The sequence below is a fragment of the Dendrobates tinctorius genome, unplaced genomic scaffold (genome assembly GCF_039654945.1).
Source record: "Dendrobates tinctorius isolate UK_male_01 unplaced genomic scaffold, ASM3965494v1 ptg000133l, whole genome shotgun sequence".
Lineage (NCBI taxonomy): Eukaryota > Metazoa > Chordata > Amphibia > Anura > Dendrobatidae > Dendrobates > Dendrobates tinctorius.
Genome location: NW_027361801.1, coordinates 19,549,770 through 19,576,617, shown reverse-complemented (window position 1 = coordinate 19,576,617; position 26,848 = coordinate 19,549,770). Strand labels below are relative to the sequence as shown.

General features: G+C 42.1%; 2 protein-coding genes across 13 annotated transcripts in view; one reads left to right on the top strand and one right to left on the bottom strand.

Annotated features, from left to right (window-relative positions):
* MAP7D3 (MAP7 domain containing 3) overlaps positions 1-7,683 on the top strand; it is a 133,967-nt gene extending 126,284 nt beyond the window's left edge. For all 8 annotated transcript variants that reach the window (XM_073543533.1, XM_073543532.1, XM_073543536.1 and 5 more), the window contains one exon: positions 3,965-7,683. In XM_073543533.1, the coding sequence (XP_073399634.1) occupies positions 3,965-3,972 (8 nt within the window). In that variant the 3' untranslated portion in view covers positions 3,973-7,683. The remainder of the gene's footprint in view (positions 1-3,964) is intronic.
* A 447-nt stretch (positions 7,684-8,130) lies between these two features.
* Positions 8,131-26,848, bottom strand: part of FHL1 (four and a half LIM domains 1) — a 66,249-nt gene continuing 47,531 nt past the window's right edge. For all 5 annotated transcript variants that reach the window (XM_073543545.1, XM_073543542.1, XM_073543547.1 and 2 more), the window contains 5 exons: positions 18,723-18,904; positions 13,595-13,769; positions 12,363-12,532; positions 11,007-11,193; positions 8,131-10,197 (listed from right to left, as the gene is read on the bottom strand). In XM_073543545.1, the coding sequence (XP_073399646.1) occupies positions 10,043-10,197; positions 11,007-11,193; positions 12,363-12,532; positions 13,595-13,769; positions 18,723-18,878 (843 nt within the window). In that variant the 5' untranslated portion in view covers positions 18,879-18,904 and the 3' untranslated portion in view covers positions 8,131-10,042. The remainder of the gene's footprint in view (positions 10,198-11,006; positions 11,194-12,362; positions 12,533-13,594; positions 13,770-18,722; positions 18,905-26,848) is intronic.

Here is a 26,848-nt window from a genome sequence, read left to right as displayed (position 1 = left end):
AGTCGTCTTACCTTACCTAGAAGACCTCTTGGTCAAGGGCCTTTCATTTCAGCAGTGCGAGGAGAGTGTCAACATCACGCTAGATATTCTTTCCCGCTTAGGGTGGTTGGTCAGAAATCTTCCCTTGTTCCAGCTCAGAGGATTTCCTTTTTAGGGATGATCTTCGACACCTCCCGAGGGTTGGTAATTCTCCCTCTAGACAAGGCCCTAGCTCTCCGGCAGGGAGTCCGGAATCTTCGCCAACCAGTCCCTCATACCATCCGTTTCTGCATGAGGATCCTGAATGGTGGCAGCAATGGAAGCGATTCTGTTCGCCCAGCTCCATCTTCACCCCCTGCAAGCACGCTCTCTTGTCATCCTGGGACAAGAACCCATTCACGCTTAACCACCGGTGTCCGTTGTCCACACAGGTCAGACAGGCTCTCGGGTGGTGGGCAATCAGTTCCTCTCTTCTTCAGGTGAAACCTTTTCCCCCAGACCATTGGCTGGTGGTCTCAACCGATGCCCGCCTCCTCGGCTGGGGAGCGGTTTTTCGCCATCACATGACCCAGGGACGGTGGTCCCCGCAGGAGGCACACCTCCCGATCAACGTGTTAGAGATACGAGCGATCCGGCTGTCTCTTCAACATTTTCATCATCTTCTAGCAGGCCGCCCCGTCCTGATTTAATCGGACAACACCACTTCTGTGGCTTACATAAATCAACAGGGGGGCACCCGCAGCAGAGCAACCATGCGCAAGGTGGGGCACGTTCTTCTCTGGGCCGAGAGGAACCACTCGGTGATATCGGCAGTCTACATCCCGGGCGTAGAGAACTGGGCGACAGACTTCCTCAATCGGCAGGGTCTTGCGTCCGGGTAATGGTCACTACACCCCGAGGTCTTCCAGCAGATTTGACAACGGTGGGGAACTCCGGATGTGGACCTGATGGCCTCCAGGGTGAACGCCAAGGTGCCCGCATTCGTCGCTCGGTCCCGGGACCCGCAGGCAAACGCCGTGGATACGTTGGTTCTGCCATGGAGCCAGTTTTGCCTCCCATACCTATTTCCCCCGCTGCCACTGCTTCTGAGAGTCATCAAGAAGCTCAAGGCAGAAGGGGTTCCAGTGATTCTGCTGGCCCCAGATTGGCCCCATCGGGCGTGGTACGCAGACCTGGTGCAGCTACTTGCCGACGTTCCCTGGCGGCTGCCAGAACGCCCAGGGCCCGATTTTCCACCCGAACTCAGGGGCCGTGTTTGAAGGCTTGGCTGTTGAATCTTGGATTCTGACCCAGGCAGGGTTTGGGCACGAGGTGGTTGCTACAATGGTTTGCGCCCGGAAGCCCGCCTCAGCACGAATTTACCACCACACCTGGAAGGTGTTCTTCTCATGGTGTCGGGACCACGGTTGTTCTCCGCTGAGATTCTCTATTCCCAACATCTTGGCCTTTCTCCAGTGTGGCCTAGACTCAGGTTTGGCCCCAAGTTCCCTCAGGAGATAGGTATTTGCTTTATCCGTCCTGTTCCAGGGCAGGATTGCTACACTTGGTACCTCCCTATAAGGCGCCCATGGACGCCTGTGACCTTAACCTGGTCCTAGGCTTTCTGCAGGAAGCTCCATTTGAACCGCTACAGGATGTCTCCTTGTCGTACCTTTCCTGGAAGGTAGTATTCCTTGTTGCTATAACCTCAGGCGGGTCTCGGAGCTGGCAGCTCTATCTTGTCGAGCACCGTTTCTGATTTTCCACAAGGATAAGGTGGTTCTCAGACCAGCTCCTCCTTTTCTGCCAAAGGTCGTTTCCTCGTTTTACATTAATGAGGATATTGTCTTGCCCTCTTTTTGTCCGACACCGGTACACCGTGTGGAAAAGGCTCTTCATACGTTGGATCTGGTGAGAGCTCTCAGGAGGTATGTGTCACGGACGGCACCCTTTCGTCAGTCAGACGCGCTGTTCGTGCTCCCCCGAGAGTCGTAGGGAGGGGCTCGCTGTCTCAAGATCATCCATAGCCAGGTGGATTCGTTTGACTATTCAGGAGTCTTACCGCATCAGAGGCGCACCGGTTCCAGCAGGGATCAGAGCACACTCTACTCGGGCGGTGGGCTCTTCGGCACCAGGCATCGGCGGAACAGGTTTGCAAGGCGGCAACCTGGTCCAGCCTGCACACACTCGCCAAGCACTACAATATCCATACTCAGGCTTCAGCGGACGCGAGCCTGGGTAGAAGGATTCTCCAAGCAGCGGTGGCGCATCTTTTGACAGGAGGTGCATGTGGCTTGGATCGGTGAGTCAATTTCCCACTGCTTTAGGATGTCCCACAGTCCTGTGTCCCCCAATGAGGTGAAGAAACATGGATTTTTGTGATAACTCACCGTAAAATCCTTTTCTCCGAGACGCTCATTGGGGGAGACAGCACCCACCCTGTTAGCCAATTGGCTCTTGTTTGCTTTGTTTTATTAATATGTATTTATAATACTTTGTGGGTTTTCTAGACATGTTGTTACCTGCATTAAGGTTGATTTTGTCTTATTTTTGATCTCCTACTGCTTTTGCACCAAAACTGGTTTCCACCCGCAATCGGGGCGAGAGTGTATAAGGCGGAGGAGGCGCTAACCTCTTTTTTTTCACTTAGTGTCAGCCTCCAGGCGGCAGTAGCATACCACAGTCCTGTGTCCCCCAATGAGCGTCTCGGAGAAAAGGATTTTGCAGTGAGTTATCATAAAAATCCATGTTTCCCATTAAAGGGAATCTGTCACCTATTTCTTCGAGTATCAGCTGCCGTCACCGCCATCATGGGCTTATTTACAGCATTCTGTAATGCTGTAGACAAGCCCCCGATGTAACCTGAAAGATAAGAAAAACTAGTTAGATTACACTCACCCAGGGGCAGTTCGGGTTCGGTTTTGGTTCGATGGGTGTCGTGGTCCGGTCTGGCGCCTCCCATCTTCTACCCATCGGACCAAAACCGGACCCCTTTAAAAGGGGTACGCTGGGAACATTAAAAATAAAATTGCACTATTCCTGCCCTCATAAACTATAAAGATGAGATTCCCAGTGCAGTTATATTATCTTTAGAACACTTGTAATTCCATGTGACAGCAGCTGCTCTTCAATACTCCCCTCCGTCAGTTTGGAACAATACGTCACACACCAGTGTGCAGCTCCCCACTGTAACAACCAGCCTGAGAACAGGGGGCATGGCCTCACCCTTGGTTATATGCAGAGAAACATCTATTATCAAGAGACTGACTGATAACAGCGTGGAGCTTCACACTTCTGTAATGTCCTAGATGTGAGAGGATGAGCAGTGAAGAGCAGCTCCTGTCACACCAGCACCCTGATAATGTCTCCTTTCCTGAGGTGAGGAGGTGTGACCTGCTCTCCGCTAGTACTGCAGTAAAGAAAGCATCATCCGAGACTGGCTACTACTGTGCTGCTGTGAACGAGACATCAGGGGGTTGGCTGCTACTAAAAGCTACGAGCAGGCCATGTCCCCTCACCTCAGACTGCAGACAGTAGACATTATCAGGGGGCTGGTGTGACAGGAGCTTCTCTTCACTGCTCGCCCCACCATCTGCAACGTTACACTAGGGTGCAGCTCCCCCTGTTACTATCAGCCAATCTCCTGATAATAGTTGTTTCTCTGCAGAGAACAGGGGACGGACTCGAACTAGCTGTTACAGCCGGGAGCTGCACATTGGTGTGTGATGTAACGTCCTAGAAGGGAAGGGGGGAGCAATGAGGAGCAGATTCTGTCACACGGAATTAGAAGTGTTCTAAAGGTAATAAAACTTCACTGGGCATCTCATCTTTGTAGTTTGAGGGTAGGGATAGTAAAACAAAATATATCTCCCCGAAGTACCCCTTCATTGTCTTCAATGGTATCCATTTAAGTGCAGATTTGTCATTGTTGTCTTGAATTTAGGTTATAATAGGCTTTATGTTTAGACAATCAATTATTTAAAATATTTTTTTCTTCTGCCAACAGAGATGTGAGATCTGAGCAGCTCTCGTCCTGTTATTGCACTTCGCTCTCCAGTATTTAATGAAGCCTTGTCGTTAAAAGCTGCTACTTCAACATATGACATAAAGATGCAAATATCATCCAGCAAGAGAAGAAACAAAGGTTGCTCCATGACACTTGTTCAGGGAAACCACTTTAGTGGTATCACTTGTGATGTTGGGCAGTTACACAGGGTCTCAGAAATATCGTAGTCTTTATTTTATTTCTAACTTTGTTTGAACTTTACTTTACTCTCCTTATGCAGTAAGTTATTGTTTCCTCATACCTGTCGAAATCTCAACATGACCATTATGTCATTAGGTTTTCTGTTCTAGCACTTGCAATGAAAAACTTGAGTTAATGCTGGGAGTAATACCCTTTACGTGAGCATGTGAAAATTAACCCCTCAAGAGCTGAAGTCTTTTACACTTTCAGCATCATATTTAAATGTTTCTCGTTAGATAAGATGATATTTGGTAAGTTTGTCATTACTTGTATTCATGGTTAATAATATTCACTAACTGGGTCAGACTAGAGTTAGCGGTAATCAGTTTGCCTGATCCGGTCCATCAGTCTCTAACCTGACGGCATCCGCGGCTCTTCTTTTGCTTAGCTGTGTCTGACATGGTATCACGTGTGTGTCACGCTGCAACAATTGTGTCGCTCTAGGCCTGCTAATCAAAAGAAGATCTAGGGATGCCGTCAGATAAGAGGCTGTTCTCACAGCTCCCATCCAACATCCATAGATCACTGATGTGGCTGATGGACAGGCTGGTAAGGTAGGTAAGACTCTTCTGCACAGTGGCAGAGCCATGTGTATGGGTAATGGTTTTGTCCAGGGTTAGAAATAAGGATCTGCCTTTTTCCATAAACAATGCCAGTGTTTTACAAGAGCTATTTCTGTTATTGAAGGTCAGCTAGCCCATGAGCATGAATGTCACTGGTTTTTGGAGTGGGGGGAGCAGCCTTTTTTCCTAAATGACCCTGAATTTTAAGATGTTGTCTATTAACATTAGGGTGGGTCTTAAATATCAGATCAGACATCCGGCACCTCTATCGATCAGCTGTTTGCAGATCCCGCCTCGTTCTGTAGCCTTTTTTGAGTCCTTCAGCTTATTGAGCTGTGGTACCAAGAGACGTCAGTGCACTCTGTAGGGAGCCATGGTGTCCCTGCTCTGTATACTGCGGACTTCCCATGGTTGCAGGACCTGGTACAGCTGATATGTGGGGGCGCCAGACCCCCAAAAGGCAGGTCGTCAGTATCAAAGTTCTGGATAACCCCCTTAACTCGGTATGAGTATCACAAATGTTGATGTGATACCGCTGCCTACACATCTGTACATAGGCTCCTTTCCACAATAATAGTTTGGTTCCTTAAATGTTTGTCATTGTGTAAAAGTGACGGGGCCCCTCCTAACTTCTCACAACTTTGCTCTTGTCGTGATTTTTTAAAAAAACATTTCATATTTTTTTTCTATGGTTATGTATTGATGTTACATTTGTAAGTATTATTTTATTCTGTACATAAACAGCAGTATTAGACAACTACTTGATTACTTGGAGGTTTCTGTTGGTATTTTACAGTGATTTCATTCTGAGCGCTGCAAATCCCATTGTGATGATGGGGCTTCACACGCAGCCCGACGTAACATTTCAGGCTACCGGATTAACTTCCACGGGCTGAACGTTAGACATATGCTTATTAGGATTAGATATGACAGCTCCACTGATTGACGCCTTTATGTCATTGGCATCTTCGAGGATTGTGGCTTAACTGCCTGCTTTTAAGTTCCTTAGTAGCCACCCACTGTGCTGAGTACAAGGTGATGCTGCCCAGTGTCCACAGAGAAAAGTGGTCCAGTAGCTCTATATGGATGTGTGTAAGGGTTGTTTAGATATCATCATTTACCTTTCTGTTGTGCAATGGTTAAGATGTATTACTCCTCAAATAACTTCAGCTACTTACTAGGCTAAAGTGCTCTAGAGCCAAATAGTGTTTAATACCGGAGTGGAAGGATTCCACCCCTAGTGTCCAGGATTTTGTTTTCCTTTGGCGGAGCCATTCGTTTTCTTGTTTCCAATTATGCCTGGGTTGCAGCAGCACTTCCAATAACCGCCTCTAAGATGACATGGCATACATCTAGACTTGTGATCTATCCTGGCCCTTTATCACCCCCGATGTGTGTGTTATCACTGGGGCTAGTGAGTGATTACTATATATCCATGGAGGGTAGGTGCTAGTGTTTGTAGGAATTGTAGTTCAGAGCTCACTACCGGAGCTCCCATACGCCCACAAACTGGTAGTAGGCGAGGAACTTCAGCGGCACGCAGACAGTGGAGCTGAAATTATAACAGACACCCCATCTTTGCATTGCCGTGCCTTGTTTACAATTTTTATATTCCTGGATAACCCTAAGGCCATGTTCCCACGTACCTGAAATGCTTTTTTTGTGCAGAAAATCCGCTGTTTTTAACAATTCAAGCAAGGTGGATTGTGATTTCATGAAGACTCATGTTACTGTGTATTTAAAGCTTTCTCTTGACTCGTGCAATTTTTCGTTTTTTTTTCCCATGTGTAGTTTGAAAAAAAGAAACAAATACACAGTTGCATTTTTTTTAAAGGGATCCCGTCTTGTACGGGTTTGCACATAAGACCACAGTTTTTAATGGAAAAATGTGTTGCAACGCACTGGGGACAGTTTACACGCTACAAAGGACAAGACAGGTTCCCAAATCCTAGTGTTTATGCACTAAAAAAATGCATTAAAAAACACCTACAGTCTATTGGTTATTGCTATTACAGATTTTGGTATGACACCTGCAGAGAAAAATGCAGCATTGAATCTACATGTGAACATGGCCCTAAGTTTTTACCAAGCCTTGAAGTGTGCACTGGGTTTCCATATGAATGTAGCAGGTCTCAGGGTGATACCTTCTCAAAACCATAACCTGTTTGTAACAAAGGAGGTAGGAATGTACGACTGGCTTCAGGTTTACCCTTTCTTACTCATAACGCAGGCGGACACTTTATAGATTGATGTACTCTGTTTTAAAGCAATCTCTTCACATGTAGGAATATTCCAAGCAGAGAAAGTGGAAGAACATGTAAAGTCCCATCCGCTACCCTGTGAGTGTGTGGCAGCCGGCATTCTGCTGAAAGCACCACAGGTGCAAGGGGCCTGTCTGATGGCGGGGGATTGCTTAGGAAATTATTTATTATGGAAATGATCTTCCATGAAGTGGGTGCTTGCATAAAAGTTGCCTCCTGTCCAAGACTACACCATGATTTCTGCAATATCCCTCACACCGCCTGCATTATGCGTATGTAACTGGGAGAATTTACAAGAGCCAGGAAACGCTTAATTTAATGAAAATGCGGACTTTTCTCATCACTAAGACTCGTCATAGTTTAAGTTGGTTTTGGATTAAACATTTGCTCGCGAGAGGAGATTGGTTTCATTTGCTAAAGTCTCCTTTAGTCTTAAGGTGTCATTGGCCTCCGCTTGGTAGCAGTTGTGACAGAGCAGTGCCTTAGATAAACTATATATATATGTATTTTTGTATAAACACTGTTTAATTCTAGCAGAGACAATCTAACCCATGAAATGCTTATTTTTTTGTGTATGTGTTACTTGTTAATTTCCTAGTTACAGCTCCTTATGTAAATATATGTGCACTGTTAAATAAACTTTACCAAGGATAAAGCCTGTTTGTTTTTCTATCCTCGCAACATGTTCAGGGATAGAAGCGCCACTCGTTTATTGGGAGATGGTAACAGAACATCATTAGGGGATTCTAATGATTGTACATATATATTTTTTTTCATTGCACATATATACTGATCTGCACAAGCTTAGGCCCCAAGTCATCAGGACCAGCGACATTCACGCTATTCTTGATCAGGGGGCTTGCTGGAGTCGGACATGCCGTATTCTTTAAAAGGTGTGCACCTGTTAATGAATAGGGTCCATCTTAAAGTCTTGGAAATACATATACAGGGCTCTGACCTCTACTATGTGCACACAGACTTACATTCATGGTGAAAGACCTGCAAGATTCACTTTAGGTTTATGCCTATCTATATACCATCACCTGCAGACCTGTCAAATTAATGATGTACCATGCAAAATCATTGTAAGAAGAGACTTGGGGATTGGAGAGGCGGCTAAAGTTTATTTAGTCCATTCGCTGCTTCATTATAATAAATCATAGAGAACCTTTCTGTGTTTAATACAAGTCTAATAACGTGCAAGCTCGTTCACCACTCCTAAGTTTGCATTCCTAGTGAAAAGCGCCATTTCATTTTTCTGCTTAGGTTTAGAAAAGAAGGCCGTGAGAAAGGGATTTTACAGTAAGTACCAAAAATCTTCTTTTTAAGACTATTTGTAAAGCTGCAAAATTTCTTTTACACGAATTGGAGAATTAAAGGTGTGTATTGTTGTATTCTCTGTTATTTATGACCAAATCCAAAACTAGATGTTATAATTTCCCTGTTCAGAAGGGGGTGTACCTACACAGTCTATGTGGACCCCACTGACTGTAGTGTCACACCCCAACTGCTGATACATGGCGATCATGTAGATGGGAAGGTGCACTGAACTGCTCCTCTGCTGTGCTTGGTTTGAACAGTCATCTGCTGGTTAACTCCATTTCAAACAAACTTGTAACTTGGTCGAATGTAACAAGTATTTGCTGTTTTTCTGTGCTGCTTCCCTAATTTTTATCTTATTTTTTAAAATTCACCATACAGTTACAAGTATTTGGGTCTTTTTAGCTGGTGCCAATTTGTATGGTCTCTTCCCACAGGAGTGGCGCTGCATTATTTATTATGCTTTGCTTATATAGCGCCATTAATTCTACAGTGCTCTACAGACATCATCATTGTCCCCATTGGGGCTCACAATCTACATTCTCTATCTTTGTATTGTGGGAGGAAACCTGAGAACCTGGAGGAAACCCATGCAAACACGGGGAGAACATACAAACTCCTTGCAGATGTTGTCCTTGGTGGGATTTGAGCCCAGGACCCCAGTGCTGCAAGGCTGCAGTGCTGACCACTGAGCCATCTTGCTGCCTACCTATGAGCAATGCCCTTAAAGAAATCAGCACTAAATAAAAAGGCCTATATCGCTGGTACCGTATGGCAGATTTCAGTAACGCAAAAAATGGAAAATTCAGTACCACGGTGATAATAAGATCTATAACTGGCTGCTTTTAACCCGGTGACTGGTTCCCTTTAAAGCATTTCCCTAGTACAGTTTATGTGGTGTCCATCTCATCCTATAATAAGAGACTCTGCAGGCAATAGACAGAAGTCAAGGCTTTAATGTGTTTATTCATACATATGTCAGTAGCAGGCGTGCTAGTACGATGTATGGCCAGAGCTGCGACCATTATATATATATATATATATATATATATATATATATATATATATATATATATATATATCCCATTACATATGTATTGTACAGGTTTGTCATCAATCCTACTGTAATGAGTTATATTGCTATCAGTATAACATTGTTCATACATTTGCTGAAAAGAACAGTAATGTGCCGCCTGGGTCTCCAGCTTTTGTCCAGGATTGTAAAACAGTCTGCTTCCCCCCCGAAATAACACCACTCTTGTTCGCTAGGTCTGGTATTGCAGCCCAGACCCATTTACTTGAATGGGGATGAGATGCAATACTAGACATGGGACTATGGACAAAAGGGGTTTTATTTTGCCCCCCAAAAGACATTTTTCTAATTTCCAAGTGTCTGGCCGTGTTGAAATTTCTAGCTTCACAATAGCTGAAGAGCCACAAGTTACACACAACTAGTGCAAAGCTTTTTTTTTTTTTTTTTTTTTTTTTTTTTTTTAAACATGCCTAAATTTTTTTTATTTGTAACTAAGAGATTTGAGCATGCATATATAGAATGATTAGAATATACATTGTCTGTTCACTTATTTCATAATGAGCTCATTTAACAACGTCGGCTGTCATGCATATTCAGATTAGTAATTTAGTTTACTAATTGTGAATTGTATCAATGCGAATCAGTGTGTCCGGTCACCCTCTTAAAGCTTCTTGGCACAGTCGGGACAGTAGATCTGCTCCTCATGACGTACAAAACGCTTGTTAGCCAAGGACAGAGAGCACTTCTTACAATTGAAGCAATACTCATGCCAACAATGCCCTTCATAATTAACCACATTGGATCCTTTTCCAAATCCTGTAAGAGAAAAAGATTCTATTAACATGTCAGTGGTCAGTGATGAGTATTGGGGTTTGCATCAATCCAGTATTTATGGGAGATATATTTTCAGCATCGTAGCAAAGGGACGAACATAACGCATTCAGTCACATCACCGTGAGGCCATTTGAACATCAACTTAATAGCAGTCTGATGGATGATGCTAACCATGCTGTCTTTCATCTGTATAGAAAGGTAAATTCTCGATGAGAAACATGCAACAATATCTACCCCCTGGAACCTCCAGGGGCAAAGATAGCCTTAAAGGGAATCTGTCACCTCATTTTTCCGATATGAGATGCGGCCACCACCATCAGGGACTTATCTACAGCATTATCCCATGCTGTCTGTGGGGTGGGCAGCTTGTATCTCCTGCCAAGTTTCCTTTAACGTTATTTCTACCCAAGACTTCTATGATATACCGTGATAGCCTAAATAAAGGGACAAGTCCATTTGGCAGTGCTGCACAAAGTACATATAGGTACATCGGGATCTGCAGCCAAGCCGGGACTCTGTTGTGCAGGGAAAGACTTGATTGGGCCACAGCCCTAATGATGAGCGAACGTGCTCGCATAACGTCTTATCTGAGTATCTTGGGAGTGCTTGTATATGATGTCCGAGTCCCTGCGGATGCATGATTTGCAGCTGTTAGACCACCTCAACACATGGGCTTAGATAAGATGTTATCCTAGCACGTTCACTCATCACTACACACCACCCATTATCTTCAGAATCCGTGACTTAAGTCAAAAACAAAACCCATAGTAGATTAATAGTCTACAGTATACCTGTTATTGGGTTGTTACAGCCAGAACACTTCTTGGCCACAAAAGTCTTGTAGCAATCCACACAATAGTAGTGATCCTCAACAGCAGTGAAACGCTGGCCGGCTAACTTTTTGTTGCAAGTTTCACACACAAAACAATCACCGTGCCAGGGCTGATCTTGGTAGGTTATCCCTCCAGATGTGATCAGCTGGAAAACAATGCCCACACTGTTAATATGCTGAGGAATGGATGAATCTGCACTTAATGCACACATTTCATTGCAGGAAGTAATTTTAGCAACATTACAGGTTGTCCACTACAATGTGTAGTGGGCAGATCGATATAAACCTTGTTTCCAAATGTGCCTGTGAGGGGTGCTATCGCAGTCCACTCATCCCCATCATGTGACCCCCGGCTGCAGCTGCCTCTGATGCCGGTAAGGTCATGTCAGCTTTCGGAATTGGAAGCTGACCCGGCATCCCTGAGGCGGGACCCAGTCTTCGTGAGTGACTGGGCTGTGGACACTGAAGTCTATGAAAAAGGTATCTGTTCATTAGACATCTTTTTTGTTTCATTTGTAACACATCCTGTTTTTGGTGACCAGATCCAGTATGCAAAAAAATAGTTACAAATGAAAGAAAAACAGATGGCTAATTAAGTGATCCATTTTGCATAGACTTCAATGTTAAAAAAAATAAATAAATAAATAAATGGATCCAGCAGACATCAGTTAACATTGGTCTTTGGAAAAGGGATCAGTTAATTAGCCATCTGTTTTTCTTTCATTTGTAACTATTTTTTTTTGCATACTGGATCTGGTCACCAAAAACAGGATTTGTTACAAGTGAAACAAAAAAGATGACTAATTATCTGATAGATTTTTCATAGACTTCAATGTTAAAAAAACAGATGCAACAGAGATCAGTTATTCAAAAACAGGCTAAAGTTGTGTCTGTACAACTGCTGGATCCCTTCTAACTGATCACTACTGGACATGTGAACATAGCCTCAGAGACACCCGTTAATGTATCGGGAGTGTCTGACCAGTGATGTGGCCTCTGTGCACCTTGCCATAAATCTTACAGTAAGGAATGCCACCACTCATCGTGAATTAGACTAGCTTTCTGCATCCCACCATTATCCCAGCTCTGCCCATATTGGCGGAGCTGTGCAAAACTGGCATGAAATGCCAAAAGCCACAACATTTCTTTATGCAATTTCACGTTGCGAATTTCCCCCCAAAAAAGCTGTAGAATTCTGGCATAAAAGCTTTGCTGAATCGGGGCCTTTGTGTTTGGCAAGAGGGTTTATCTTCAGTACCAGACAACCCATGGACGTGTGACGTGGTTTCAAGTTGACTGACACATGAATACTCACATTTTTGCACTTCACACAGTTCTTGGCAAACTTTTGCTCATGGCAGTTGACACAAAAGATATCGGCTCCTTTGGGGAAGAAGCTTCCTGCCCCAATGGACTGCTTGCAGTTGCTGCATATAAAGCATTCCTCATGCCAGGCACTTCCCTTATACTCCACATTCTGTCCACCTGTAACAAAAGGAGACCAATTTCACAACTTGATATGAGGATTTCTATGAACCTGTGAGAGTTTGCATCAGTCCATGTAAAAAAAAAAAAAAACATTCCTACAACTAGATAGGAGAGGAAATATGGCACTCCCAGTCAGGATCAGGTGCTCGGATATGATCCCAATCCATAATGTAGAAGCTCTAAGAAGACTCTGGCACTCTGAATTGAGTATGGTGAAAAAAATTAGACTTTTATTATAGTGGTCCTTTATAGATATTGCGTATCCTACGTGACATTTCAGTGTGTATTGGCGACGTATGTCACTGGAGCATGGATAACGGTCTAACCAAAACGTCACGTATGATACACAATATCTATAAGGACCACTATAATTAAAGTCTAATTTTTTTCACTCTGCTCACTTCAGAGTGCTGGATTCTTCTTAGATGTCTACAACTAGGAACATTTTGTTTTCTTTTTGTGGAGCAAACAACAATTCGGCCAAAATAACTGAAAACTTCACTGTGCATAACTATCCAACCCCTAAAGTCAGTGCATTGTAGAGCCTCCTTTCGCAGAAATTACATTTGCTAAAAGCTTTGGATAAGTCTCTATGAGCTTTCCACATCTTGCCAATGGGAATTTTGCCCATAAAACTGCTCCAGCTCCTTCAAGTTAGATGGTTTCCTCTGGTAAACAGCAATCTTCAAGTTTGACCACAGATTCTCAATTGAATTAAGGTCTGGGCTTTGACTAGGTCTCCAAAATATTTACGTTTCCCTTTAAACCACTTGAGTGTTGCTTTAGCAATATGCATTGGGTGATTGTTTTGTTGGAAGGTGAGCCTCCCAGCCTCAAATCACTGACAAACTGGTTTTGCTCAAGAATATCCCTGTAAATTGTTACAAATCCAAGGTCCCTTGAGGCTACGTGCCTTGTTTGTATGTTGTGCTTTTAGTGTGCAGGACAGTGTATAAACAGCCTTAAGTGTACTTTGCGTATAAATATTGAAAGCTAATCTAGATTACGCTGCATAGGATTTTCAACTCTAATAGACCATACTGTGTGTTGTGCATTTACCGGGCTGGATCAGCTTGTGGCATCCGGTGCAGCGCACTGCGTCCTCCCGGGTAGCACATCTAGAACACATAATTTTATTGTCTTTGAAAATAAACTGTTCATTGGCCAAAGGATGGTAGCACTTGGCACAGCGGAAGCAGGTGTCATGCCAGTAACGGCTCTTATAATGCAGCTCCTGTAAATAAGCAGATAAATACAGACATTATCCCTCTATCTTTAATGTTTGCACTCATATATACATTAGACCCAGGCTGACTGCACTACTGAAAAAGTGTGACCCCCCTAATCATTGGACACAAACTGAGAGATGTACAGAACCAGGGGTCTCCTGTGTGTAACAGCAATTTAAATGACAAACTACTAAATTATTCCAATTTTTAAAAAAAAGCTTCGTTAATATAACCGATTTGTGATATTTCATAATGGAACAAGCCCTTTAAAGTAGTAATACTCTGGATCCCACTAGAGGGCACTGACTGCATACTGTTCACATGTTAATAAAACACCATGCAATAAGCGCATAAACTCCCCTATTATCTGTGTAATCCCTCGTTATGAAAAGTGATCTCTATTATAAAGAAATTAGGAAGAAATAAGGGTTTGTCTGCCAATTTAAAAAAATCCTTCCCAGAATTTTTTTTTTTTTTTTTTTTTCTAGTGTTGTAGAAACTCCCAACAAGTTTATGGATGTCTTCTAGCAAGGACGGGTATGTGAATGTTGCAGTGGTCATATGTCTGTACAATAGCTGGCCACATTGTTAATCAGCCCATCACCTCTGAGGCAACAGATTGGCTGCTGCAGTAACATGCCCATCCCCAGCAGAAAAGGAAGCACGGAGACATATATATTTATATTTCAAGGTGCTGAAAGTGTTGGCAAACTTGAAATTAAGTATTTCTCCCAGAAAATTATTGCAATTAAACATGTTTTGTTATACACATTTATTTCCTTTGTGTATGTTGGAATAATACAAAAAAAAAAACTTAGGAGAAAACGGCAAATTGGATATATTTTCACACAAAACTCCAAAAATGGGCCGGACAAAATCGTTGGCACTTTTCCAAAAGTGGGGGTAAACAACTTTGTTTCAAGCATATGTTGCTTGGTCAAACTCACCTGTGGCAAGTAACAGGTGTGGGCAATATGAAAAAAATGAGAAGTTGATTCAAACTTTGCATTGTGTGCCACAGTAATCATGGAGAACAGAAAGAGTAGAAGAGAACTGTCTTCAGAACTTGAGATCCAATATTGTTGAAACATATCAAAAAGTCGACAGTGCGCAATACAATCAAGAAGTTTACAATCTATGACACTGTAGCTAATCTCCCTAGAATTGGACGGCAGAGAAAAATTGATGAAAGGTTGCTAGATAAGCAGCTCCAATCAAGAGCCAAAGAAGTTCAAGCTGTACTGCAGGCTTAGGGTGCATCAGTGTCAGCTCAAACTATTTATAGACATTTAAATTAAATGAAATTCTATGGCAGGAGGACCACACTGCTGACACAGGGACATAAAAAGGTAGATTGCAGTTTGCCAAAATGTATGTGAGTATGCCAAAATCCTTCTTGTGGAAATATGAAACCAAGATAGAGCTTTTTGCTAAAGCACATCATTCTACTGTTTACCAAAAATGGAGTGAGGCCTACAAAAAAAAAAAAAACACAGTACCCAGAGTCAAATATGGTTGAGGCTCAAAGACGTTTTGGGGTGGTTTTGCTGTCTCTTGCACTAGGTGCATTGACTGTGTGTAAGGCAGCATGAAATCTGAAGATTAAAACTGGTTTTGAATCCTAGGTCATGGGTCTTCCATCAGGACAATGATCCCAAGCTTTTCAAGAAGCACCCAGAAATAGATGGAAACAAAGTGCTTGAGAGTTCTGAAGTGGCCAGCAATGAGTGGGATCTAAATCCAGTTGAACTTCTGAGGAGTGATCTTAAAATTGCTGTTGGGAGAAAGCGCCTTCAAGCATGAGAGACCTGGAGCAGCTTGCAAAAGAACAGTGGTCCAAAATTCCAGTTGCGAGGTGTAAGAAGCTTGTTGATGGTTATAGGAAGCAATTGACTGCAGTTATTTATTCCAAAGGGCAAACAAATATTAATTTGAGGGTGCAAACAATTTTGTCCTGCCCATTTTGGGGTGGTGTGTGAAATTATGTCCAATTTTCTATGTTTTTTGCGTTGTTCCAATACACACACAAGAAATAAACGTGTAATAAAACATGAGTAATTGTAATAGTTTTCTGGGAGAAATGCTTAATTTTCTGGAACAATTTCAACGGTGAAGCATGGTGAGGGAAACATGATACTTTGGGGCTGATTTTCTGCAAAAGAGACAGGTCAACTGCACCGTATTGAAGTCATATGGATGGATGGAGTCATGTATCGCAAGATTTTGGCCAACAACCTCCTTCCCCCAGTAGTAAGAACATTGAAGATGGGTCATGGCTGGGTCTTCCAGCATGACAATGCTCCTCTGTCTCGGATTCCAGTAGATCTGATGGGAACGGCAGAGGAGTATTTGGTGCTTTTCTTCTCATCAAAATAATGGAACTTCACTGACCTTGGGGTTTATTGGGAAAAATACAGAATTGCTTTGGTATTTTAGTTATAAATTGTAATGACAATGTAGGCGTGACTAAGGCGTGTATGGTTTGTGTTAAAAAACAAAGAGATGATCTGGAATATAAGTTGGTAAATGTGATTTTGATTTAAAAAAAAAAACATAAGCCATCCCAGCACGTCAAGGTGACCCTATTTGGGACGGTCCTAACTTCTATGTCACGTCATTTGACATATGGTAAGGTTTTAATATTAGAGGTTAGGACTGTCTTGAATAAGGTCACCTTGACTTGGTTGGATGGTGTTTAAATTTTTTTTTTTAATCAAAATAGGTACCCTTTATAATCTTCATGCACTATTGCATGGGGGGTTATTTTTTAATTACTAGTTTGCTTTATCCTTGACATGAAACTACAGTTTAAGATGAGGAAATGTAACTCATCCCGTAAGTTTAGTATAATGAGTCATTACATTCCATTCATGGTAATAATAAGAAGTGATTTTTCCACTAAGTGGCACTATGTAGTGACTGAACAGATAAAAATAAAATAAAAAGCCCTCATGAAACAAGAATTGCCGCCTGTGTCCCATGTTTGAGACTGTCAAGACTCTTGTAGTGAGAACAACTTAGTGACGTTATGCACCATGTACAAACAGAAGTAAAAAAAATAATCTATCCTTGGCTTTCTTCACAGACTGCAGCATTTATTTAATATTCACAGTAGAGATTAGATTAAAAAAATGGAGGCTTTCCTTTTATGCTTTTCCTCTTTATATGACTTACTCCTCACTATGGTGAATGAAAAAAAATGCACAAAAAATGCGCGGTCACTCAGGGTGAACAGAGTAGAACTGTAAAAAAAAAAAAAAAAAAAAAGCAAGATGTCTCAGGTGAGAAAATGACCCAAAGTTTCTAGACCTGCGTAGTTGATATAGAGGCATCACTATAGGAATTGCATATAAAAAGACAAAAAAGTAGCATCCACCTTAGCTAGCTATCGGACAGACACATTCTGCCAACAGCTTTTACTCAGACTTACCAGGACACATGCATACTCAGCTCAGCCGCGCACACATGTATTTTCAATTGAGTAAGCCGCTGCCAGACATCCAAGCTTTGAGAACAAAAGGATTTAATATAGTGGCATGTAAAAGTTTGGACACCCCTGTTCAAAATGACTTACTGTGAATAGTTAAGCAAGTTGAAGGTAAAATTATCTCTAAAGGGTCTAAAGTTAAAGATGACACATTTCCTCTGTATTTTAGGCAAAAAAAAAACACAAATTTTCATCTTTTATATTTTAAAAAATTCAAAGAGGAAAATGGGCTGATGCAAAAGTTTGGGCACCATACATGATTAGTACCTAGCAGCACTCACACCTGTTCAAAGCAGTTAAAACTGGTTTGAATCACTGACTGGTAACTAACTTACGATTTTACTTAAAAAAATGCTTTGTCCCAATTAATTTGCACAGCACTGTATATATTTTTTCCTAAAATAGAAAGAAAATGTGTCATCTTTAACGTTAGGCCTTTTAGAGATCATTTCATCTTCAACTTGCTTAAAGGGAATCTGTCACCCTTTTTATTGATATCATGTAAAGATATCACCCTATTGTGCATCCCATAAGGATTCTTTTAGGATTTTTTTTATTCCCTCCGACCCCGCACCTTTTATGCAAAAATACCTTTGTTATGATGGTGAAGAGGTATGCAAATCGCCGCGGACCGGTCCGATGGGCGTGGCTTGGTCGGCTTCTCTAAAAAAAAAACCCACCCCCGGCTTGCTGAGCATAATCTTCATCCGTGACTATCACAGATATCGCTGGTTTCCGCACTTGCGCATTCAAAGAGGCCTCTGGCGCCTGCGCAGTATGCTTTTCCCAACTGTGGGCGAAGCATATAAGCGGTACTGCGCATGCGCTGGTACTTTCCAGCGCGGTCTATGCCCTGGAAGTCTTCACATGCAGGACACACTTCTGGGGCATAGACCGCGTTGGAAAATACCGGCGCATGCGCAGTACCGTTTATATGCTTCACCCACGGTTGGGCAAAGCATACTGCGCAGGCGCCAGAGGCCTCTGAATGCGCAAGTGCGGCAAACAACGTTATCTGTGATATTCACAGATGAAGATTACGCGCCGCAAGCCGAGGAGGGGGGGGGGGGGGGCGACTAAGCCACGCCCATCAGACCGGACCACGGCAATTTGCATACCTCTTCACCATCATAACAAAGGTATTTTTGCATGAAAGGTGCGGGGTCGGAGGGAATAAAAAAAAATCCTAAAAGAATCCTTATGGGACGCACAATAGGGTGATATCTTTACATATCATCACTAAAAAGGGTGACAGATTCCCTTTAACTGTTCCCATTAACAGTAATTTTGACCAGAGGCGCCCAAACTTCTTTTCCCCCCACCCCCAAACATCTGTTTGCAGTAGAGGATCGGTACATCCCCATACATATTAGATAGTTGCCTAAAATTGCAGCTCTTTATTGATAATGTGCATGCACACCGTTGGCGTTCGGTTCACAGACATGACCCTAGTTCTTCCCTCTCCTCTAACCTTGGAATCCACTCCAATGGGTTTCCTGCACTCGGCACAAGTGTTGGCGCAGATTTTCTCGAAGCACTTTACACAGCAGTTGTGTCCATCCTTCTCCACATACTTCTTCCCTTGAAGAGCAGCTCTGCAGTAGTGGCAATCAAAGCGTTCAGACATTGTGCCCACAGTATATTGGCGTGGACCTATGAAAATGGAATGTGAGGGAATAAATATAGAGAAGTTGTAAGAATGGATCATAGATGACAGTATAAATCTTATGTGGATTGGGATATGTTCTATAAACCTAGAACATCTACCCCCATATGCACATGTACACATTATATGCATATTTACTTATTTTACTCATTTATACAGCGCCATTAATTCTACAGCACTTTACAGACATTATCTGCTTACATGACTCCAAAAAAAGACTATCTACAATACATAGCAATTACATATGACATAACCTTGCTGAAAGAAGTCATCCACTCACATCACACGAGTTCACAAATGAATAAGTATCTGATTAGTAGTTATACAGGACCCTGTCAGTGTTGCCGTCGTTCTTGTAGCCAGCGGCTTTTATCCTGCTGTCAAGCACAGCATGTAATTTCCTTTAACTGCTCCAGAGTTTTCTGAACCGTTTTGACATTGTCGTGCTTTGTGTTAATTTTATGGGGCTTTTTTGCGGAGGTTTTTCAGACTGATTTTTGCTCAGAATCCACCTAACATAGCCTTAACCTGCTTCTAGGACTATATAGTACCATTGCTCCAGCTTTAAGAATTTTAAAGGTAAAGTACAAAAACCAGTTTAAGAGCGTGATTTTCAACAGGCTATAGCTTGGACCTATAAACTGTATGATTTAGAGTTTTTTGATACTTTTATAAATGACATTTCTTGCTGCCCTTTAATTTCGATCTGTAGCTGGATTTCACAATACACAGTAAATTAATAAGCAGATCTTTTAGACCTGATTAGGCTGAGATTTAAAATCTTTATTTTTTTATGTTTTAACTTAATCTACCCCCCCACCCATTAGCCTGATGGACAGCTCCTCAATGTCCCTCCTCTCTACTGATGCTGAGATCTGACACTGCTCAGTACTAGCTGCAGCTGTCAGTCATGCTGGGTGAATGGAGACTGATTAAGCATGGTCCTATGAGCTTTCTCACTCTTTAGCTGGACTCATATCACAATTATCCAGCCACTGGGAGACAGAATTTCAAAGTAAGCACACCAGCCTCATGAAGTCTACTAGATCTATTTAGTAAGGTATAGAGTTCATGTTGTAAAGCTAGTGACAGATAGCTTTAAAGTATAGAAGGAAAATGTATTAATACACTCTGATACCCTATAACTGACTATCACAATCACAGTAACGTGTGCGTGCCTCTGATAACGGCTACAGTGTAACTTCATGCCAGCAAGAATATATGGCTCTTCTCACATACTGTAATTGGAACATAATCAGCGGCCCAGAATATCACATTATAATATATAGAAATCATTTATTGTATCTATTTTATGCACAGCTATCATTTAAAATTATTTTATCCTTTCACCTCTGCACAGCTGTTGTCAAAGACACAGCTAGTGTTTTTAGATAGTTGAGGGACCCACTGTCAAGTTACATGCAATATTACCGGGTCGTTCACAAATTCATCTACAGTTGTGCTCAAAAGTTTACATACCCTGGCAGAATTTTTGCTTTCTTGGCCTTTTTTCAGAGAAATTGAATGATAGCACCAAAAACTTTTTCTCCAGTCACGGTTAGTGGTTGGGTGAAGCCATTTATTGTCAAACTACTGTATTTTCTCTTTTTAAATCATAATAACAACCCAAAACATCTAGCATCTCCCTAATCAAAAGTTCACATACCCTGGTGATTTTGGCCTGATAACATGCACAGAAGTTGACACAAATGGGTTTGGCTACTAAAGGTGTGACCTGTTTGCTTGTAATCAGTGTGTGCATAAAAGCTGATTCACACTATAGGAGAAAAAAAGCGCAGAATAGGGTCTTATCCGATGGAAATGTCAAAGGTGATATTCAGATTGCACTCACCTGATATGTGAGAAATAAAGGCACATAGAATCGTCAGTCAGCTGCCGCAGATCCACAGGTCAAACTAGTGACCGCAAACGCATTAAAATACTGGAGATTTCGTGGATTTTTTTTGCACTGCTATATAATGACTCGGGAGCAAAAAATAAGTTCATAAAAGAGATGGTTTAATCATAATCTCAACGCGTTTCGAAGTACAAGACTTCCTCAGGAGATGATATGAAGATACAATATCGTTACTTGCTGGTTAAATATATTCAACATTTGAAACTGGCGCCAGTTTCAGATGTCGAATGTATTTAACCAGCAAGTAACGATATTGTATCTTCATATCATCTCCTGAGGAAGAAGTCTTGTACTTCGAAACGCGTTGAGATTATGATTAAATCATCTCTTTTATGAACTTTTTTTTGCTCCTGAGTCATTATATAGCAGCGCAAAAAAATCCACGAAATCTCCAGTATTTTAATGTGTATAATAGCTGAGTAAGTTTCTGGGATCCAAACAGACACTTGCATCTTTCATCCAGCCACTGACTTTTCTGGATTGTGAGTCATGGGGAAAGCAAAAGAATTGTCAAAGAATCTATGGGAAAAGGTAGTTGATCTGTATAAAACAGGAAAGGGATACAAAAATGGAAAATCACCAACAAAAATTTTGTCCACAACTTCCAGGAAATTTGTTTGGAATACAAAAAAAACCCCACAAATAACATCAGCTGAAATACTGGACTCTCTGAAAACTAGTGGTGTGCTTGTTTCAAGATGCACAAAAAGGAGGCGCTTGAATAAAAATAGGCTGCATGGTGGAGTCGCCAGAAGAAAGCCATTACTCTGCAAATGCTACAAAGTATCTCGCCTACAATACGCAAAACAACACAGAGACAAGCCTCAAAACTTCTGAAACAAGGTAATTTGGAGTGATGAGATCAAAATTTAACTTTTTGGCCAAATCCATAAATGTTACATTTGGAGAGAGGTCAACAAGGCCTATGATGAAAGCAACACCATTCCTATTGTAAAGAATGGAGGTGGATCGCTGATGTTTTGGGGATGTGTGCGCTACAAAAGGCACAGGGAACTTGGTCAAAGTTGAAGGAAAGTTGAATGCAGCATGTTATCAGCAAATACTGAAGGCAAATTTGTACTCAGATGTACTTGGACTTTCCAACATGACAACGATCCAAAACACAAAGCCAAGTCGACCTGTCATTGGCTACAGCAGAACAAAGTGAAGGTTCTGGAGTGGTCATCTCAGTCTCCTGATCTCAATATCATTGAGCCAATCTGGGGAGATTGACAGCCCAGGAATTTACAGGAACTGGAGGCTTTTTGTCAAGAAGAGTGGGCAGCTTTACCATCTGAGAAGATAAAGAATCTCATCCACAACTACCACCAAAGACTTCAAGCTGTCATTGATGTTACAGAGGGCAATACACGGTATTAAGAAATGGGGTATGTGAACTTTTCATCAGGGTCATTTGGATGTTTTGGGTTGTCATTATGATTTAAAAGGAGAAAACACAGTAGTGTGACAAATAGTTTCACCCAACCACTAACCATGAGTGGAGAAAAAGGTTTTGAGTTACCATTCATATTCTCTGAAAAAGGGCCAAGAAAGCAAAAATTCTGCCAGGTTATGTAAACTTTTGAGCACAACTGTATTCTTTATATAGTAATAAAGCGGGGAGCTTGTTAAGGGGGTAATGTCAGACTTTGGAGGTGAGGTGGTTGGGTATGGGGTAAGGACTTACCCACAAGTAGTTGCCCTGCAACAATCTGTTTTGGCCCAGAGCAGTCATGGACCTCTACTACTGGTGATTCTCCCACTTGCGATGACGTCACATTGACCGATCCCTTCTTTCTTCCACTCTGCTCTGTTGATGGGCCATTACTGCCTATGTTATATTAGTGGATGACTGTCAATCATCATGTCCTGCCAACGGAGCAGAGTGGAAAAGGAAGAGCTGCTCTGTTGACATGAAGTCAAAGGAAGCGGGATAATCTCCACCTGAGCCAGAAGAGAAGTTAGCAACTGCCTGCTTATAAATTCTTAGCCCCATAACAAAAAAAAAAAAAAGTCCCAGATAACCCTATTAACTGAACGATAAGACGCTGCATTATGGGGCGGGACCACTCCTGGTCAGGGGCCCAGTAGGGAATTCATCAGTTTCCCTGTAGGCAAGTCCAAGCGTAGACAGACAGATGAGGAGCATATACCAGGATTTAGTGTTTTGGCCTCTCCAGCATCTGAATGAGTTACCATAACGGACTTCATCCGTCACTATAACTAAGCAGCTCGGCCCGAGGAATGTGTACAGGGTCAGTGAGTCGCATTAATATTTGTATCGGTTGGTCTGTTATTATTTGTTTATTAACAGTGAGTCATCCATTGCAAGCGCTGGAATTAACAGAACTTTCTCATCCTCCAAGACAAGTCTCCCGATTTGGTAGGTTATATCTGGTGCTCTCACATTATATCTAATGTTCACAATCTTTTTATTGACCATAACTAATTTCTTCCAGCATGCAATGACTGCCCACTGGGTATCATAAAGATTTCCCCAACATCCCAAAAATAATCTAATACTTGTATGAAAATCTAATCGGGGATGCCAACCTTGATAAATACTTGGACTCTTTTAGGGCACTTTCTTAAGGCGTATATCACTTCTATAGGGAAAATAGACCCATGCTTCATACAACACCTTAAAAGACCTTTAAGAATATGAGGCGTTCACTGGAATGCATTATGGTGGTATCTAAAACTGGTGTAGGTGTAAGCAGCATTGAAAATACTTGGTTAAGTGTTGCACGATTCATAATAGATGTCTGCAGACAGGTCTGACTTGTGCTCTAACTGCATACAACAAAATTCGGCCAAACTGATTTAATTGAGACCTACTGGGAAGTTTCATGCACAAACTGCGGGTTTCATAAATAATTATAATGCAACTGTATTTTAGCATTGACATTAGGGGCAAAACAGCCAGACGCTTAGCATTTCTGATCTAAACTTAAATCTTAATTACGCTTTAATTATTTTTAATAAATCAACAATAGCGATGAGCAAACGTGCTCGGATAACGTTCTCCGAGCATCTTGGATGTGCTCGAATAATTTATTTGAGATCCTGCGGCTACATGTTTTGCGGCGGTAGAGAGCTGCAAAACATATGCAGGGATTACCTAACAAACAGGCAATCCCTACATGTATTTGGGCTGCCTTCCACCACAAAACATGTAGCCGCAGAGTCTCGAAAATATTATTTGAGCACATCCAAAATACTTGGATAAAGCCCCCGTCACAGCGAGATCACTGCTGAGCGATCTCACTGTGTGTGACAGGTATCAGCGACCGGCCCCCCCTGCCGAGTATTGCTGATCGTTCTGGAAAGCCCTGGACATTTTTTTGATCGTTGGTCTCCCTCTGGCCAGCACGCATCGCTGCGTGTGGCAGGTGGGAGACAAGCAATCAGCGAGCTGGTATCCAAGGTAAACCGCGGGTTTCTAAGTGACGCACGGAGCTTAGAAACTCGCTGTGTACCTTAGATACCAGCGTGCTGGTGCTGGGAGCTGGTAACCAAGGTAATCAGCGGGTTTCTAAGCGCCGCATGGCACTTAGAAACCAGCTGTTTACCTTGGATACCAGCTCCCTGCACCAGCACGCTGGTATCTAGTGTACACAGCGGGTAACTAAGTGACGTGCACGCTTGTTACCCGCGTCGTCGCTGTCCTGATCGGTGTGTGTGACGGGGGCCCAACACCCAAGCATGTTCAGATAATATCCGAGCACATTCGATCATCAGTTGTCAACCGTACAAGTGAAGAAAAGCTTGGTAGTGTATCTTATTAGAATAACATACATTCCCGTCCACTGCCCCAAGTTCCAGTTATTTTTTTTTCCTCCTGCACTGATTATTTTCTCAAAAAAACTGCTTGGAATCTGTCTACAAATTTGTCTTCAGTATGGGATCAAATTACATCACCTCCCCTATAAAGGTCTGTGGAGAGGGGAGGAAGCTGGAGACACTGCTGAGGCTTCTAGTTTAGAGGAATACCTGCTAAAAATGCAGAATACAAGTCATATAATGACTAGAAACAGTGTTATTCCTCTTGTACACTCACAGGACAGTTTATTCTGAAAAGTCACCTGAAATTACAGGTACGCTCTAAACCACCATGCTAGTCTGTTGGAGGAAAAACGAGAGTTTTACCTATTAAAGAAATCACCCATAGAGAGGTTTTGTTTAATGAAAAACACTGTTTCACACGGACTTATAGTAAGGCTGTGTTTTAATATCTATATTGCAATCACAACAACCGGACCCCCAATATACTTTTACTGAACTCAGATTATTAAAGGAAAATTAATTACCAAATTCGGAAGACACATGCCATCAGCATATCTCCATGATTACTCATGGTACACTTGTATTAGAAACTAGGGGGGAACAAAGAACCTCACGAACCATTGTACAAATTCCTTCACTAATAAGTATATACAATAAATGCAAATAAACAATCACTGAAGACTTTATGGGGGTGCTACAAGTAATCGCGCTCTGCAAGAGTCCATGATAACTCATCCATGAAGTCACAAGATATCCCAGAAGACCATAAAAGCAGGCCAAAACTCTCCCACGTAGATTTGTTTCTCCAACCTTGTACCACTGTCAAGAAAGATTACCTCTTGCTATGGATCACTCCCAGGAGATGGTCTATTCTGACACATTTTAATCAACCCATAAGCTGTGTGAGCAGGACTCGATCAGGAGGAATGGTCAGATTTTTAGAATGTCCCCATCCATTGTCAGCCAATATAAGATTCTGGAAATAAAGGTGAACTCTAACCCCAATATTACAGAGTATTATGTAACCGCATTTAGTGTTAAATATGTCATAGCTGGGGACAAATCCTGGACAATATCCACTGGAAATGAAGGATGGCTCTAATCCCCCTTTAATAACAAGACAATGTAACTAGAAACCATAGTAAAGTGACATACCGCACTGTTCTTGTAGCTGTCAAAATAACCGCTGTCATCGCAGGCTAAATAAAGTGGGCTACAAGCTGTTTACATTGCTGGAAATGGGGTTAAAAGATAAAAGGCTGGAAACAGAGTGGATCTGTGACCTTTCCTAATGTCAGCAGCCTACAAACTAAAGAGACGTCCTAGCAACCTTCTCAGTTCAGATGTAATCTGGAGGAACTCGGAGGCCTGCCAGGCACAGCCATAGTCATCTTCCATTTATAGAGCAAATAGGCTTTACCTAGGAACAGGATGTGTCTGACCTGAGCGCTCCCAATGCTGCGATATTAGGATTTAGTCTTCAGGAATGTGAAATTCTTACATTACCTACTGGTGGATTGTGACAGCTGTATGAGAAGCACGTCCGCATATTGCAGGTGTCACTCGCTCTCTGTGCGGATTTGGGCAATACAACAAACCAGACGAGTGTATATTGGGATTTCTGGGGTGTATAGGACACTGGTTATTATTTGATCAGTGACGGTCTGATGACCACACCGGGGAGAGCATATTGGCCATATGGTCATCCAAATTAGGCCTCATCCAAATGAAAAAGGTTGTCCATTCTTCTATAAGTCAACATTATAATTCCTTGCCATATTCAACATCTAGAGACTGACAGCAGATGATGGACTTCTACTTCTTACAGCTAAGGTTTACAATATTTGGAGGAGAACCAGGTCATGGGATCAGCAGCCTGGACTTTTGGATAATACATTGTAGCAAACTATTAGTAGAGATTTGTTGCTACTTTTACTAGAAAGGAACTTTGCATTCTCAGAAAAAAATGGAGTTCCATATTATAAAATAAAACAGCAGAGAATGTACGTTTTTAGTATTCTTGGGGCGAATGGATCACGTGTGACAGCTTTTAAGTAAGTTTTGCTAAGTTATCAAAATGGGTTGATAAACTTGTTTCTATTGGAGTGAAATTTAGGAAAACAAAATCGACAATCTTAAAGAAAAAAAAAAGCCGACTTTATAAAGGTTTCTACATCTAAGCCAAGCAGCAAGTCATGCCCATTTTTCATATCGACGTGCCCGGCCC